The following is a 14,990-nucleotide window of genomic DNA, read 5'->3' on the forward strand; positions in this document are numbered from 1 at the left end:
GAAGTGGACTTTTCTGTGGTGCGCGCGCTTCAGCCGAGGCAATAATAAACCGAGAGAGGCCACGAGGTTCAGTGTGATCTCAGGACAGCTGAGGGGGGAGAGGTGTTGATTCAAAATAAAACTGAGGGCTGATCAAAGATGACTGTACTCTGCCTGAATAATTACTTGCTGTATGTCTCTTTAATAATGTTTCAGCTCGAATGATGTTGATATAATTTATTCAAAATAACTAAATTATAAAGGTTAAAAAGGGTTAAAGGTGCGTAGCCTGTACGGATTTTTTTAAGGGAGTGAGTTTATGCAACACAAAATTGCCTGGATGTGCGGGGATGGTTTTGTTTTATGATTAGAGGATAAGACATTAGATAGGCCCAATTAACTAAATATGTTTTAAGTGTTTATATCTGCATTGTCACATTGTTGTGACAAGTGTGACTTCGAATATTGTGCTTTCTCGTTTTACGGAGTTGATGCAGGGTGGTGGAGGGTAAACACTCAGTTCACCCATCAATGTACAGTATTTGGAGAATATAGTTTATCCACCATGCAAGGCTGACAAAAATCAGCCCCATCCCCGGTCGCTCCTCCTCGCGCTCAGCCAGAGTCCACTCCACCTCTTTCGGCTGTCCTGTCTGCTGGCAGGCGGCCAATCCAAGTGTGTGGAAATGACACCGCCAGGGCGGCAGAGATTTTCCTTCATTTCTCTCCTTCCCGATCGCAGACTGGCTGACATTGGCTAGAAAGTGGAGCAGCTCGTCAGGGACAATCAATGCGAATCGATCGAGCTGTGCGGTTGAGGCTCCAGAGCTGGAAAATATCGCGGCAGCTGAAGAGAGAGAGAGGGAGAGAGAGAGAGAGCGAGAGAGGAGGGGGTGTTCTACCAACTCTGTCAGTAGCCAACCAACCTCCCTGCAAACAAATATGCTCTGGCTCTCATAAACATGACACTCACATAGTATACTAAAGTCAAAAAGCCAGCAAATGCGTAATTACGCACGGGATTTGTGTTCCAAACGTATAAACAGTAGATGTTATGTCCAGCCAAAATGTTATAATGTAGGCTATTGAGTGTAAAATCATCTAAAATAATCACGTAAAATAAAACTTCTTAAATCTGCCAATGGGATACAAGACTTCACTCACTTGTTTCTAAATGTTTGCACTTGCACCTTGTTGTCATTTTTTGCTTTAAAATGCTTTAAAGACTCAACATGTAGTAGCCTACAACACACATCCATATTAATGATTCAGCATGAAGTTATTATGCATTGTGATTCATATCTATTTGGAAAATACTTTAAATTCATCATGAACCAATGAGGAAACAATTAAATTCTATTCGAAAACGTCCTCAGATGACGTCTATTTTCAGTACCAAGCAAAAGTGTTATCTTAGTTTATTAAAATGATGGGTATCTCATTTTGGAGTGACCTTTATTAGTCGCAGTATAAATTAATCCAAATTAAATCCTCCCCAAGATATGTTTGGTAAATCTACTTGGATGTGTACTTTGACACTTCCACAGAGCTGTTCCACTTCATCAAATGAAAACGTGAACATTTTATTTTCATTATAGGTTTCTTCTTACCATATTTTTGTTTACAGCTGTTCCATTATAGGCTGTTAAACATTTATATTGATCCCTGAAATCATCGTCCAACTGCAATGACATCATCACAACCAGGAAGTGATTGGCACGAGTGGTCACTAAAGAAGTATCCCAGTGTGGTTGAATAATAAAAAAAAAAATTGAAAGGGGGGAAAAAGGAAGCAAAATATTACACCTTTGTTCATTTTAAATCTAAAATGGATACTTCAATTCCTCACACATACAATTCTCTTGTAGACACATATCAGTCCAATGAATTTCCTTTGTTGGGGATCACCACTAAAAAGTAATATCACTATTTGTAGATCAAACAGCAGCTGGAAACACATTTCATATCTATTTTTGTCCAAATATACTTGTCACTTGTGTGATGATCACTAAATTGGCCTTAAAGTGTATGTAAATATGGGTATAAAGGTAAAGAGAAATAGGTATACATATAGGTATAAAGTTAGTTTGATGTGTTAGCAAGCTAATATTTGCTAATTAGAACTAAGGTACAGCTGAGGCTGATGAGAATGTCGTTAGTTTTGCAGGTATTTTGTTATAAGCCAAAATATTGGACAACTTGAAATTTTGACATGATAATTGCGCCTGATTAAAAGTCAGAGGATCACTATAGTTATTACAATATCCTGAGAGGGATACCAATGTGTGTATAACATTTATTGTTGAAATATTTGAGTCTGAACAAAAGTGATGGACCGACCAACCTACACACAGTGCCATCCTGAGAGCCATGGCAAATAACATTACTGATACAGGTATTTCATTATTTGACATGCAGTACAAGTTTTGGGAAATTGATATCCATATTAAGTTAGCACTTGTTGGTGTGATAGTCACAAAAGGGTCTTTTCAGAACCAGTTCATGTCCGGTATCAAAACAGCCCAAATGTATGTAATGTGTAAACATATAGACAAAAGTTACCCTTGATGCAACAACAAACACTAGTATAAACCAGGTGTTGCCATCTCCATGCTTTTTTGAGTCCAGAGATACTGTATGTTACTTTTGTTCTTTCTTTCAGTTATCTTATTTTTCACTTTTGTTTCTTAATTTTTTTGTATGTTTCCATTCAGGGTTTTAGACAATTTCACTGTAATCATATGAATGAGGTGAACAGGAATAATTTTGCCTCTATAAAACCCACTCTGACCACATTCTTTTTTTCTTTTGTAGCATTCTATATGTCCTCCCTTTTGACCTTCTAAAGTCCTCTATCACTAATATGAAACGGAGGAACATTACATTGTAGTCTGCAATCGCAAGTCGCTTTCATAGGTTGAAAAGAGGGTCAAAAGAGAGAAAGCATGAGAGAAGGCGAGAGTCATGCATGGATAGATGGGTAGGAGGGAGCAGCAAGCTGTGACTCTTGGACATGTTCTGGTGGGTGCACTGAACCCCGGAGGCTGCAGCCACACTCAGCTCTTTGTTGTTTTCGTTCTGCACAGGGAGGCACGGTACTTTCCTGAGCTGGGGAGGAGGATTAGTGTTGCATGGCCTCCATCCCCAGCTGCACACATGACCAACACCGCAGGAAAGCCCCCGAAGACAACCCAAAAGAGGTACATAAGGAATGAAGGGAGCAGGGCGAGGCATGAACATCAGCTTTCTCAAATACTGAGGAATGTTGCAAGCCCTGTAAACCCTCCAAATGATTACTGCAACACACTTTCAACATCCCCCTTATTTCAGAAAGACTGGCCTCCAGTTCTTCTACTTGTTTCTACAGTGTCTATCCCAGCTTACACATAGACATGTTCTTTTTTCTCTCATTGTTCCGCAGCACAAACACAGACTTGTTACATCCTTAACCTCTAACCTTTATCCACTTTAATAAACAGCATCAGGCCAACCCCACATTCAGCTTTATGTATCTATCTATCTATCTATCTATCTATCTATCTATCTATCTATCTATCTATCTATCTATCTATCTATCTTTATCTTATCAGCAGTGATTTCTAATATTTGACCATTTATAGTCTTGAAAGATGCCTGTGATTGCTGACTTATGATGTAATGCCTTTGTCATCTTGTTGCTGAACATTTTGAGTCCAGAGGAACTAGTATTGAATCATATTATTAATAATAAAATTACATTTACAAAAGTATCCCATCCCAAACCCAAACATGTGTGAAACATGACATCTACTGGCAACAAACAAGGTCCTCGCTCTCTCCTATTGGCTGGTGTTTGATGCTAGGTGATGTCACTTCCTGCAGAATACCATAGATCATCTGTCACCAAATTTGACCGGCTGCTGGAGCAGAGTGTTCCAGTTTCTTCTCACAACCTCACAACCTCCAGGAAGTCACTGAGTTCAAAGAGAAACAGTTTCAGCACGGAACTGCATGTAAACATTTAACATGTTTTTACATTTCGGTTTTTGTACGGATTAAACGAACAAGATACAGTGTGTTAATGATGAGTTTTAGAGGTGCAGATAGGCGTATTGTTTAGCCTTGGAGTGAGCCAAGCCAGCTGTTTATCCTTCTCTTTTCTTTCTGCTTCTGATCTTCATGTTAAGCTAAGCTAAATGTCTCCAGGCTCTGGCTCCACAGTTAATGCACAGATACGAGGGTAGAATCAATCTTCTTATCTAATTCATGGCAATAAAGTGAATACGCATTTTTACCAAAAGCCCAACTATTACTTTACCAAAAGCAGTTAACCTAAAGGCAATTACATAATAAAACAATCTTGCTAAATTATTTGTGTGTTTATGGTTGTACTACAGTTTTAGAAATAGGCCTGGGTTGGGGCCTGCAGTGTAACCAAAGTAATGAGATCAAGACAGTGACTTTCTACCATTAGACAGCACATATAACTCAAGTCAATCAGAATAAAACAAACTCACTCTATCTCAACTGAATCCAGATAAGGTGATCTGGAAGTGAGGAAATGACCAAGTAATTCAAGAAGGGTACATAAACAATGGGCTGTGCAAGTAGCACAAAAATAGAAATTAATACATTCATTTTATATTAGTATACTTTTTTACTGTTATTGTTACGAGCCAAGGCATTTTGCTTGAGATGTAATTGAATCACATACAACATGGCTTGTGATTTCATTAATGGCTTGTGCTGTTGATGTGACTGCAAAATAACTGCGAGTTAATTATGTGGGAACATCTGAATAAGCTTCAGTATATAATGTTAGAATAGGCCATTTCTAAGTGCCATTTTCTCCTAGCACTGTGCCAGGATGGCATGCCAGCAAAAACAGTATATAAAAGGAGGGGTCAACAAATGTAGCTACAACAGGTCAATGCCACTGCAGAAATACTCCACACCTGAGAATAAGATTTATTTGTAAGTAAATGTCATTTAAAAAAGTTTGCACACTTTGCACTCTGTACATTTGACAGTCAGTCTGTCACTTCCGCATGTCATTTCAAAGCAATGTAATGCTTTTTAAGGCATTATATCAGATTTGGCAGTTAGTCATTTTTGTGTGTTATGCATAATACATTTTGGCTCAAGAATATTGTTAATTTTGATCTCAATACTGAACTGCGTCTCAGGTTTATCTGTTCCAGCAATATTGGCAACTTCAAGGACACACCACTTCCATCCCACACTCTCAATTGAGTCCCCAAAGTGTTAGGGATTTTGTGGTGTGTGTTCCCATCCTAATGAACAAGCCTAATCACGCCTTGTGTGAGCCTCACAGCTCCACGCTGTAGACGCCCGCTGCCTGATGAGCAACACTGGCTCCATTTCTCAAGATTTATTACTCATCCTGCTACTAATCACATGCTCAGCCTCAGCTGTCAGGAAGCAAGTGGCTCTATTGTATTGACTGACAGTATGAGGACAAAAAACATGACAAAATTACATCAACAACTGTTTAGCTTGTACCACTAAATACGTAGTGTCATTGCTTTCTCAAATGATCATGTCTCTAAATGTGAAACAGCAAACACTGCCCCTCCTGTAGCAGTACCAGCCAACCAGCTGTTGCTGTCGTTGCAGTTAAAATCAAGGTTAGGGCCCCATCTAGTGGCATGTCCTACAGAGGCTGTCTGAGAAACTTCCTTTAGAATAAATTAAATAAATAAAATGAAATAATAACTAGGAGTAGAGATGGCTATCAAAAGTGTGTGCTTTTTAGGTAATAAACAAATCATACCAGTAATACTCTCAGTGATCGCTCAAGCAGTGTTTTACCTGATGCTGCTTCTTAAGAGTTCAAAATGTAGCATCATGCTCCTCTCACGTCCTGCTGCTTTCAGTCATGTTCTTTTGAAAAGAGCTTTAACTGTTCTTAAGAAAGGGACAGACTAGTCACCAAAGGTTGGGTTAGAAATTCATGATTAAAAATTTTATAAATCTGCTAACATGAACAAAATTCACTTCAGGTTTGCTACAGTACAGACAAGTTGTGCTAATGTTGTCTTTCATCAAAATGTCCATGCATTTAAGACAAATGATGGTAATCTTAGATATTGGTCTTATTTATTTATATGTAGCTATTTTGGGAGGCTTTTATGGCCTTTAATTGACAGGCCAGTGTAGTATATGAACGCCAGCTTGAAGAGAGGAGAGGTGAGAGAGGACGACATGCAGCAAAGGACCATGGATTTGAACCCGGGCCGCTGCCAAGGACTCAGCCTACATGGTCACTCTACTGGGTGAGCTAGAGGTCGCCCCTGTGTAGCTTTTTTAGTAACACATCTAGAGTCTGTCAAATGGGAAAATTTTTAGGGCAAGAAATCTAAAAGTCAACTTTTCAATTCTATAATGTTCAATGTGAAAACATTTAGTGCCAGTTTGCATTTTTATACGGATTTAACAGGATGACATGAAATAATCCATTTAAAAATGCAAGTGTTATACATAAAAGGGCTAGTGTGCTAAGTGACATGTTTTATGGATATTTCATTTTATATTCAATGCATAATTATAACATTAGAGCAACTGATAAACTGTAAAATTAACCCAAATAGTGAACGAAATACCTACAGAAAGTTTGTGTAAATCCAGCAATTTGGATTTTGAGCAGATTATATTCTGTAAATTTTGCATTAGAGATTAGTTTTCCTGTTATTTTTAGGAACTTTTATTACAATTCTCTGTATTATGTATTTTATTTATTTATTAACAATCATACATACTTAATAGGCTTCTTTTTTTTCAGTGTTTTCTTCTGCCTGACACTTGGCCCTTGTTCTATTAGCTCTTTGGTAGTTTTAACTGTGTACTTTTTTTAATGCAGGTAAATAAAGGCCAACTTTTTTTTAAGTTGTCTTACAGCCTTAAAATCAAGAAGGCCTTGAAACCCCCGCGAAGCTTTGTATTCCAATTTTAACTTGATTTCTCACATTGATATGGTGTTCCAAAACAGTTTTCATTTGTTAGAATACAATCAAGCAAGGGTTATGGCTATACCAGCAGTTTGTGTAAAAGTCCCCAAATGGTGTCTGGCTCATGGTTGGCTAAATGAAGAATGAGTTGGGACCACGGATGTATGGGTGGGACTTGTCAGGCATTTGCCTTACAGTCCTGACTTAGGGGTTAAATGACCACTTTCACATGAAGTGCCACAATATTCGCGATTTGTACATATAATAGTATTTTTGAATTCATTTTTTTTATTTCATTCATATGCATCCAATATATATATATGTATATATATATACATGATATATATATATATATATATATATATATATATATATATATATATATATATATATATATATATATATATATATATATATATCATGTATGCACTGGACCACAATTCAGTTAATAGATTAAGGGTAATTAACAAATGATTACAAAAACACATGTAGGCTAAAATTTAAGTTTGGATTTTACAGCAGACAAGTGTTTTGATGTAGGCTTAAGTGCAGCCCACTCACCAGAAAATGTATTAATTGGCATTTCCTGTGGCACATAAACAAAAATTACGTCATCTCCAAATTGGTAAAATAACATAAATGTTTCTTTTAAAATGTGTGCTATCGCCACGTTTGAGTAGCTCAGTTTACACAAACCCTGGCGGTTTGTCGCCACCAAGTGAAATGTCTCTGCTGTTTTTGCCATAAATCCAACTGCCTGTGATGCTCGCGTGCACGTGCGCGCGCCTGTAATCAAAACGAACCTGTCCAGTGATCATGAATGTTACACATGTTTGAACCGAGGCCCATACGCTCCCATCTTCGGGCGTACAGAAATTTCGAGAATATCGAAACATGGCGCGCCGTGCGTGCGTGGGGGCAACCCCGTCTCAGCCTCCATCTGATGGCAGCATCAGGCAGTCCCGTGAAACATTTGCGTGGGAGTTCCCTCCACCGCCATGTCGGGGGTGCATCGCTCTCTCTCTCTCTCTCTCTCTCTCTCTCTCTCTCTCTCTCTCTCTCTCTCTCTCTCCGTTCATCCTCCCCCACATTAACAGCTTAGCACAGCAGCAGCTCCTACTGTACAGCATCCAGCATCCAGCATCCATCCCTGCCTGGGGAGCAGCAGTCCTACCCGGCGCAGCACCGACGCACGGAGGGGGCGCATCATCTAAGTGATGCCACAGCATCAGTCGCATTTCGACAACAAATACTGAGAGTAGACTCTAAAAGGAGGGAGAGAAAACAGCTTCAGCCTCGAAGACAGCAACTGCCCATGAAGATGTCTAACGCTGACATCGTCTTAAACGCCACCGATCGGATGGTGAAATGTAAGTTAGCCTGCATTTTGCGTTAGGTTATGGCTGTAGAAAGATATTACATAACATCTCCTGTATTTAGCTCCTCGTGGTTTGGAAGAATATGGCCTTTATTTTTCATGTCGTGCATATGCGGCCATCAAGTTGTGTTCACGGTGATGATAGTGAGCTGCTGGAGCTTTGATGTTGATAAACAATCCGGTTTTCTTTGCTGCACAGCCCCCGCGAAGATCGGGCATAAAGCTTAGAAGCAGCAGTGCAGCGGGGAAATATGGATTTTATTGCACACATTTATTTATATTGTAATCTTTGTTGTCACGATGTGACTGCCTATATGATGGCTTTAGCTCGGTATAGGCATAAGAGGAGAGATGGAAAAACTGCTGAATTACCGAGCTTGTGGTAGAAGCTGGGGCAGTGATGCAGCAGGATTTCACAGGCTTTGACAGGGCCAGTGGAAGAGGAAGAGGGCATGTAATTGACATTTAATGGGGATATATATTTACCGGGAGTGAGTCATGTTTTAATTTGCTGAGAAAAGGTCTATATGGGATCCCAAAAGCTGCATCAGTAGATGTTGAGAAGGATGACTTGGACAACTTGGATCAATGGAGGATGATGAAGTGCTCACAGTTGTGCCATAACTCATTTGATCAATGCTCATTTTGACAATGGATCAGCTCACAATCACCACTGTGCCTGAATATATTCACATTCTGTAGACTATATTGTCGTTCATAATGGCCGAGTAGCTCATTCAGCATTAACAACTTTGTCCTTTAGGCTACAGAGTTGTGGCAACAGAATAATATGTACTATGAGATACACTTATGTGACAATGAATGCAGGCACAATGAATGTCCTGTAAGCATTTAAATGTTACAATTGAAAAGCTAACTTTAGGAATTATACTTACAGGTCTGAACACTCAAAAAGGGAACTATATTGTGAATCAGCAGTCCTTCCAGAGGGACCCTAACAATCTTATGCTCAGACTAATTTTTAATGGAAATAACACACTGTGCATCCTAAATTCTGAAACACACCATACTGCTGACACATTTTATTATATTTGCCATGTTAGCAGATGATACACTTCATTGTTTTTCCAGGACATTCTCTCCAAACAGTGCATCTAGCCACACTATCATTTGTCACAATAATGTCCATAGTAAGAGAAAGAAGTTGGTAAAATTACATCAGTAGTTGTTTTGAGCAAGACCTCACAACCAAGATATAACAGTTTTTTTTTGGCAAAGCTTTACTGACATCCAGGCATTCAAAAATATGTCAAACAAAAGGTTTATATCAGCAAACGCTGCACAGACAAAAATTCTGACTCAGACTTTTGCTTTTGTAACATGGTCATGTAACATTTAGCATTTTCCTACAGGATTCTAAACACTCAAAGCATATTTTTCTGGTTCAGTAAAATAATATGCATTTGTTTCATTTTTGCTATTCTCGTAGCCTTAGGTAATTTAAAAATCTTTCTCAATAGCTTCACCTATCTTCAAATCCCCATTAATTTGCTCTTTCGGACCATCGAAAATGGATCATTTCACCACACATGAATGTCCCTTGTCACTTCTATCCGCTCTACTATTCTTGTATTCCACTTTGAAAAAGTAGTAAAACCCATGTTTTTTTTTAATCCCCAAAAATTAGATGCAAGAAAATTAATCATGCATCCTTCAGGTGATCAAAAGAAGTTATTAAGACAATGGTGATTTTGATAAGTCGAGACTGACATTTTTGACAGTTATTGTGTTGCATGTAGAAAACTACCGAGCACTGATTCTTCAAGGTACTACTACAAGTTATTTTTAACCCTGTATACATTTAGAACTTAAACCACAGCAAGTTTCTTAGCGCTTCTCTTTTTTCTTACATGTTTTAACCTGACAGAACATATCTTAAGAGATACAATAAGTGCTGGTCTGTGCAGTTTGTTTTCCACGGCACTGTCACCGCCGTTCTGTGGGCATCGAGAGGCATATTCAGGTCAGTTATTTCAGGGAATGGGGCCTTTAGTACACCTGTGAACTATCTTACTTTATTATAGCACCGTAGAAAATCATTTTCTTCATGTCACAGTCACTGTATCTTAAAGAAATGCAGTACGTGAATTTGTAACTGTTTTTCCATTGTTTGAAGCAAAAAAGCAGTTTCTTTAAATAAATAATTATGCAACAATATGAGAAGCACTGCACTGAGACATGATATGTCAACTTAACTCAACAAGCCTTGCGTCAGGCTAAAATATTCACTCCAGCTTTCAGTACCAACAAATTGGTTCACACTTATGTTGATAATAGTTTATCAATGGTTACGATGGCGCAATAGTTGGGTTTAGCAGAACAGGTCTGCTTTTATCTTTTTGTTTAACATTGGTCGGGAGGTACGTAACCCTTCAAACATCAGCATAAAGCAGCTGGTGGAGCTGTAGGGGGTGGGTGGAAAGAAAGCAACACAACATATGCTAAAAGCTTGACACTTGGGTCTGTAGACTGTGTGTTAATTGGACCTCTTATAAATGCACACTGTCTAGTTAGTCCAATCAGATGAAGCCATTTCCTGACTGAACCCAAGGTTGCTCATTAGCAACATAAAATGCGCTTTCATTTTTTTCCAGCTTGCCGTATGGAGATACCATTCTCAGGAAAATGTGTTTTGGCATAAAAAAGTGTACAGTACAGGCTCATATTATATTATATATTATATGTGATCAGAAAAAATTGATGTGTGTCTACCACATGAGCATTTCCAACAGCATCTCTGTGAATCTCTAATGCAAATTGCAGTTTTCCGTGGCGGCACTGGCTGTACTCCAACAGTCAGCTGCTGCTGCTGCTGTTGCCCGGCAACATACTGTATTTCGTAGTTCAACTCTGCTCTGGTGCTGAGCACAAGTCAGCTTTTCATCTCATCTCATCTCACCATACATCTATTTCACTGGACTTGTACATTTGAGTCTACATATGTACGTGTTTGCAAAATGCATTGTTGAAGATCATTTGTCTAGTATCTGGGTTGCTTTTTTGGATTGTTTTGTTATTAGTGGTCGTAATCCTTTGTTGCTCTATTCTGCATAAAGAAGCTAAGTGGTATGTCCTTTTCAAAGCATCCGAATGTGGCTCTATTTCAGTTCATGTGACTGGTAAAAAGGTGCCAACAGTTTGAATAAAAAGTATAATCAGTTCATGGTGATTTAAGTTTCTGCATTTTACATTCATTTAATGTCAATTACAGTACCTATAGCAATGCATTTTGGCCTTCCAGTTCTGACTGTTTTAAGATACTTATTTTAGTCAGTGTTTTTATAGCTCATTGGCTCATCTACTTCCTCTCAATTTAAGGTAATGCATCACTGCATTTGAGATGTATTTTGCCAAGTTGTATCGCCATGCTTTCAGGCTGCCAAACAATGCCATAAACCTAACTAAAACTTGAATGGTGACAGTGCTGAGTGTCAAAGCACACATCGCCATCACAGATACACACTGCACACCGTGAACATTCTTTATAAACTCGCTGGGGTCCGCCTCATTATCCCAGGAGCAGCGACTTTGAGGAGATTTCTCTAGTCAAGCATTCATTATTAAAGAGCATGTTGATCATGTTCGGTTTAAGCCTGAGCTTTGAGACTCTTCCTTTGTCTTCTCTTCATTTGGCACTGCTGAGTGGCCCTGTTTGCTATGCACTGCACAAATTTTGCAAGCATACCATTACTCCTGAATATACTGCAGCTGATGTCTTGTTTCATGTGTACATAATATGTGCGTAGATGGAGTAAAGTACTAATATTTTACTAAAACTACTAATTAATAAGTAAAAAGTCAGAGTAAACAATTCTGAGTTACATTTTATAAGGGGAGGGGGTGGTATAAGATGATGATAATGTTATATAATAGAACTATCAAATTAAAGACCATCTTTAGGCTACAAAATAAAGTGCATTAACATGCACAATATTGTCACCAAGCCCTTGTATCCGAACAATAAATTCCTTATAGACAGAAATTTGCATCCTGTGCATAGAACTCATTATCAATTTTAAATATACAACCACCCTTCTCAGTATAGCCTTAAAAGAGTTAACCAGAAAAGAGGAGAAAATATCAGACAATTACACACAAATGACCAACAATAAATAAAAAGAGCTATGGACACTGCAGCAGGTGCAACAAGCTTAAGTAACCTGCCACTTTAATAACAGAATAAAGCTTCACCAAGGCAGCCAACACAGAGATGTAAACACAATATAGTACAAAGTGCAACACATACAACAACATGTTTCTAGGCAACGCAGTGGTTGTTGACATCCTCCTCTGAAGAGTTGTTGTTGTTCTTGTTGTTGTACCCTACTCACCTGGCTGAACATCATTCTGCGAGTCTTGTGCACCGCAAAGTCCTCCTCAGTTTACTCTAGGTGAAACTTCTCTGCTTGGTCATTCTCAAAGCATAATATGACAAGTCCACTCAGCGTCTCTGCAGATTCCACTGTGCTTCTCAAATTCAAAATGTTTTAATCTGAAAGGGCAATCTGCAGTCACATCTGTGACAGGGATTAATGTCACAAACAGCAGAAAGGCCTCAAACACCTACAGTGCCTTGCGAAAGTATTCGGCCCCCTTGAACGTTTCGACCTTTTGCCACATTTCAGGCCTCAAACATAAAGATATAAAACTGTAATTTTTTGTGAAGAATCAACAACAAGTGGGTCCCAATTATGAAGTGGAACGAAATTCATTGGCTATTTCAAACTTTTTTAACAAATAAAAAACTGAAAAAGTGGGCGTGCAAAATTATTCAGCCCCTTTACTTTCAGTGCAGCAAACTCTCTCCAGAAGTTCAGTGAGGATCTCTGAATGATCCAATGTTGACCTAAATGACTAATGATGATAAATAGAATCCAGCTGTGTGTAATCAAGTCTCCGTATAAATGCACCTGCTCTGTGATAGTCTCAGAGGTCCGTGTAAAGCGCAGAGAGCATCATGAAGAACAAGGAACACATCAGGCAGGTCCGAGATACTGTTGTGGAGAAGTTTAAAGCCGGATTTGGATACAAAAAGATTTCCCAAGCTTTAAACATCCCAAGGAGCACTGTGCAAGCGATAATATTGAAATGGAAGGAGTATCAGACCACTACAAATCTGAAGACCGGGCGTTCCCTCTAAACTTTCAGCTCATACAAGGAGAAGACTGATCAGAGATGCAGCCAAGAGGCCCATGATCACTCTGGATGAACTGCAGAGATCTACAGCTGAGGTGGGAGACTCTGTCCATAGGACAACAATCAGTCGTATACTGCACAAATCTGGCCTTTATGGAAGAGTGGCAAGAAGAAAGCCATTTCTTAAAGATATCCATAAAAAGTGTCATTTAAAGTTTGCCAAAAGCCACCTGGGAGACACACCAAACATGTGGAAGAAGGTGCTGTGGTCAGATGAAACCAAAATCGAACTTTTGGCAACAATGCAAAACGTTATGTTTGGCGTAAAAGCAACACAGCTCATCACCCTGAACACACCATCCCCACTGTCAAACATGGTGGTGGCAGCATCATGGTTTGGGCCTGCTTTTCTTCAGCAGGGACAGGGAAGATGGTTAAAATTGATGGGAAGATGGATGGAGCCAAATACAGGACCATTCTGGAAGAAAACCTGATGGAGTCTGCAAAAGACCTGTGACTGGGACGGAGATTTGTCTTCCAACAAGACAATGATCCAAAACATAAAGCAAAATCTACAATGGAATGGTTCACAAATAAACATATCCAGGTGTTAGAATGGCCAAGTCAAAGTCCAGACCTGAATCCAATCGAGAATCTGTGGAAAGAACTGAAAACTGCTGTTCACAAACGCTCTCCATCCAACCTCACTGAGCTCAAGCTGTTTTGCAAGGAGGAATGGGCAGAAATGTCAGTCTCTCGATGTGCAAAACTGATAGAGACATACCCCAAGCGACTTACAGCTGTAATCGCAGCAAAAGGTGGCGCTACAAAGTATTAACTTAAGGGGGCTGAATAATTTTGCACGCCCAATATTTCAGTTTTTTATTTGTTTAAAAGGTTTGAAATATCCAATAAATTTCGTTCCACTTCATGATTGTGTCCCACTTGTTGTTGATTCTTCACAAAAAATTACAGTTTTATATCTTTATGTTTGAGGCCTGAAATGTGGCAAAAGGTCGAAAAGTTCAAGGGGGCCGAATACTTTCGCAAGGCACTGTAAATGAAGGTAGGAATTCCTAAGCAAATATAGAAGTCACCGCTGGAGGATCCAACATGAGTATCTTAGCATTCAGCATTTTAAGGTAGTCCCAGAATGCACCTGTTGGAAACATAACATCTTCCATGTTTTATTTAGACCACCTAGCGTGCTCGCTGGATGGTAAATCGGTATTTAAGGTAGATGCAACCTTTTTAACTAAGCCGAGGTACAATAATGCTAACCTTAACCATAACCAATAATGACGTAATCCTTTGTTTTATTTCAATTTTGTGCATTTTTGTACTGTTTACTAACTGAAAACCCTGGCCTAGGTGTGACCACACCCCGCGCACACCCTTGACACTTGACTAGTGAACGTTTACATTCAACATGTATGTTTACAGTGTCAGCTGAGTACTGGGCATCTTCTGCTCTGCTGCAGCTGCTGATTTGGCACCATTCTTTTGTTCTTTTTCTCATACCGTTTATC

At 39.1% G+C, this 14,990-nt stretch overlaps 1 protein-coding gene across 2 annotated transcripts in view; it reads left to right on the forward strand.

Annotated features, from left to right (window-relative positions):
- Window positions 1–7,878: 7,878 nt before the first annotated feature.
- Window positions 7,879–14,990, forward strand: part of LOC120544614 (serine/threonine-protein phosphatase 2B catalytic subunit alpha isoform-like) — a 30,245-nt gene continuing 23,133 nt past the window's right edge. Inside the window, exon 1 of one of the 2 annotated variants that reach the window (XM_039778504.1) lies at window positions 7,879–8,296. In XM_039778504.1, coding sequence (XP_039634438.1) covers window positions 8,242–8,296 — 55 coding nt within the window. In that variant the 5' untranslated portion in view covers window positions 7,879–8,241. The remainder of the gene's footprint in view (window positions 8,297–14,990) is intronic. The other variant, XM_039778503.1, reaches the window with a different exon arrangement.

The sequence above is a fragment of the Perca fluviatilis genome, chromosome 16 (genome assembly GCF_010015445.1).
Source record: "Perca fluviatilis chromosome 16, GENO_Pfluv_1.0, whole genome shotgun sequence".
NCBI lineage: Eukaryota > Metazoa > Chordata > Actinopteri > Perciformes > Percidae > Perca > Perca fluviatilis.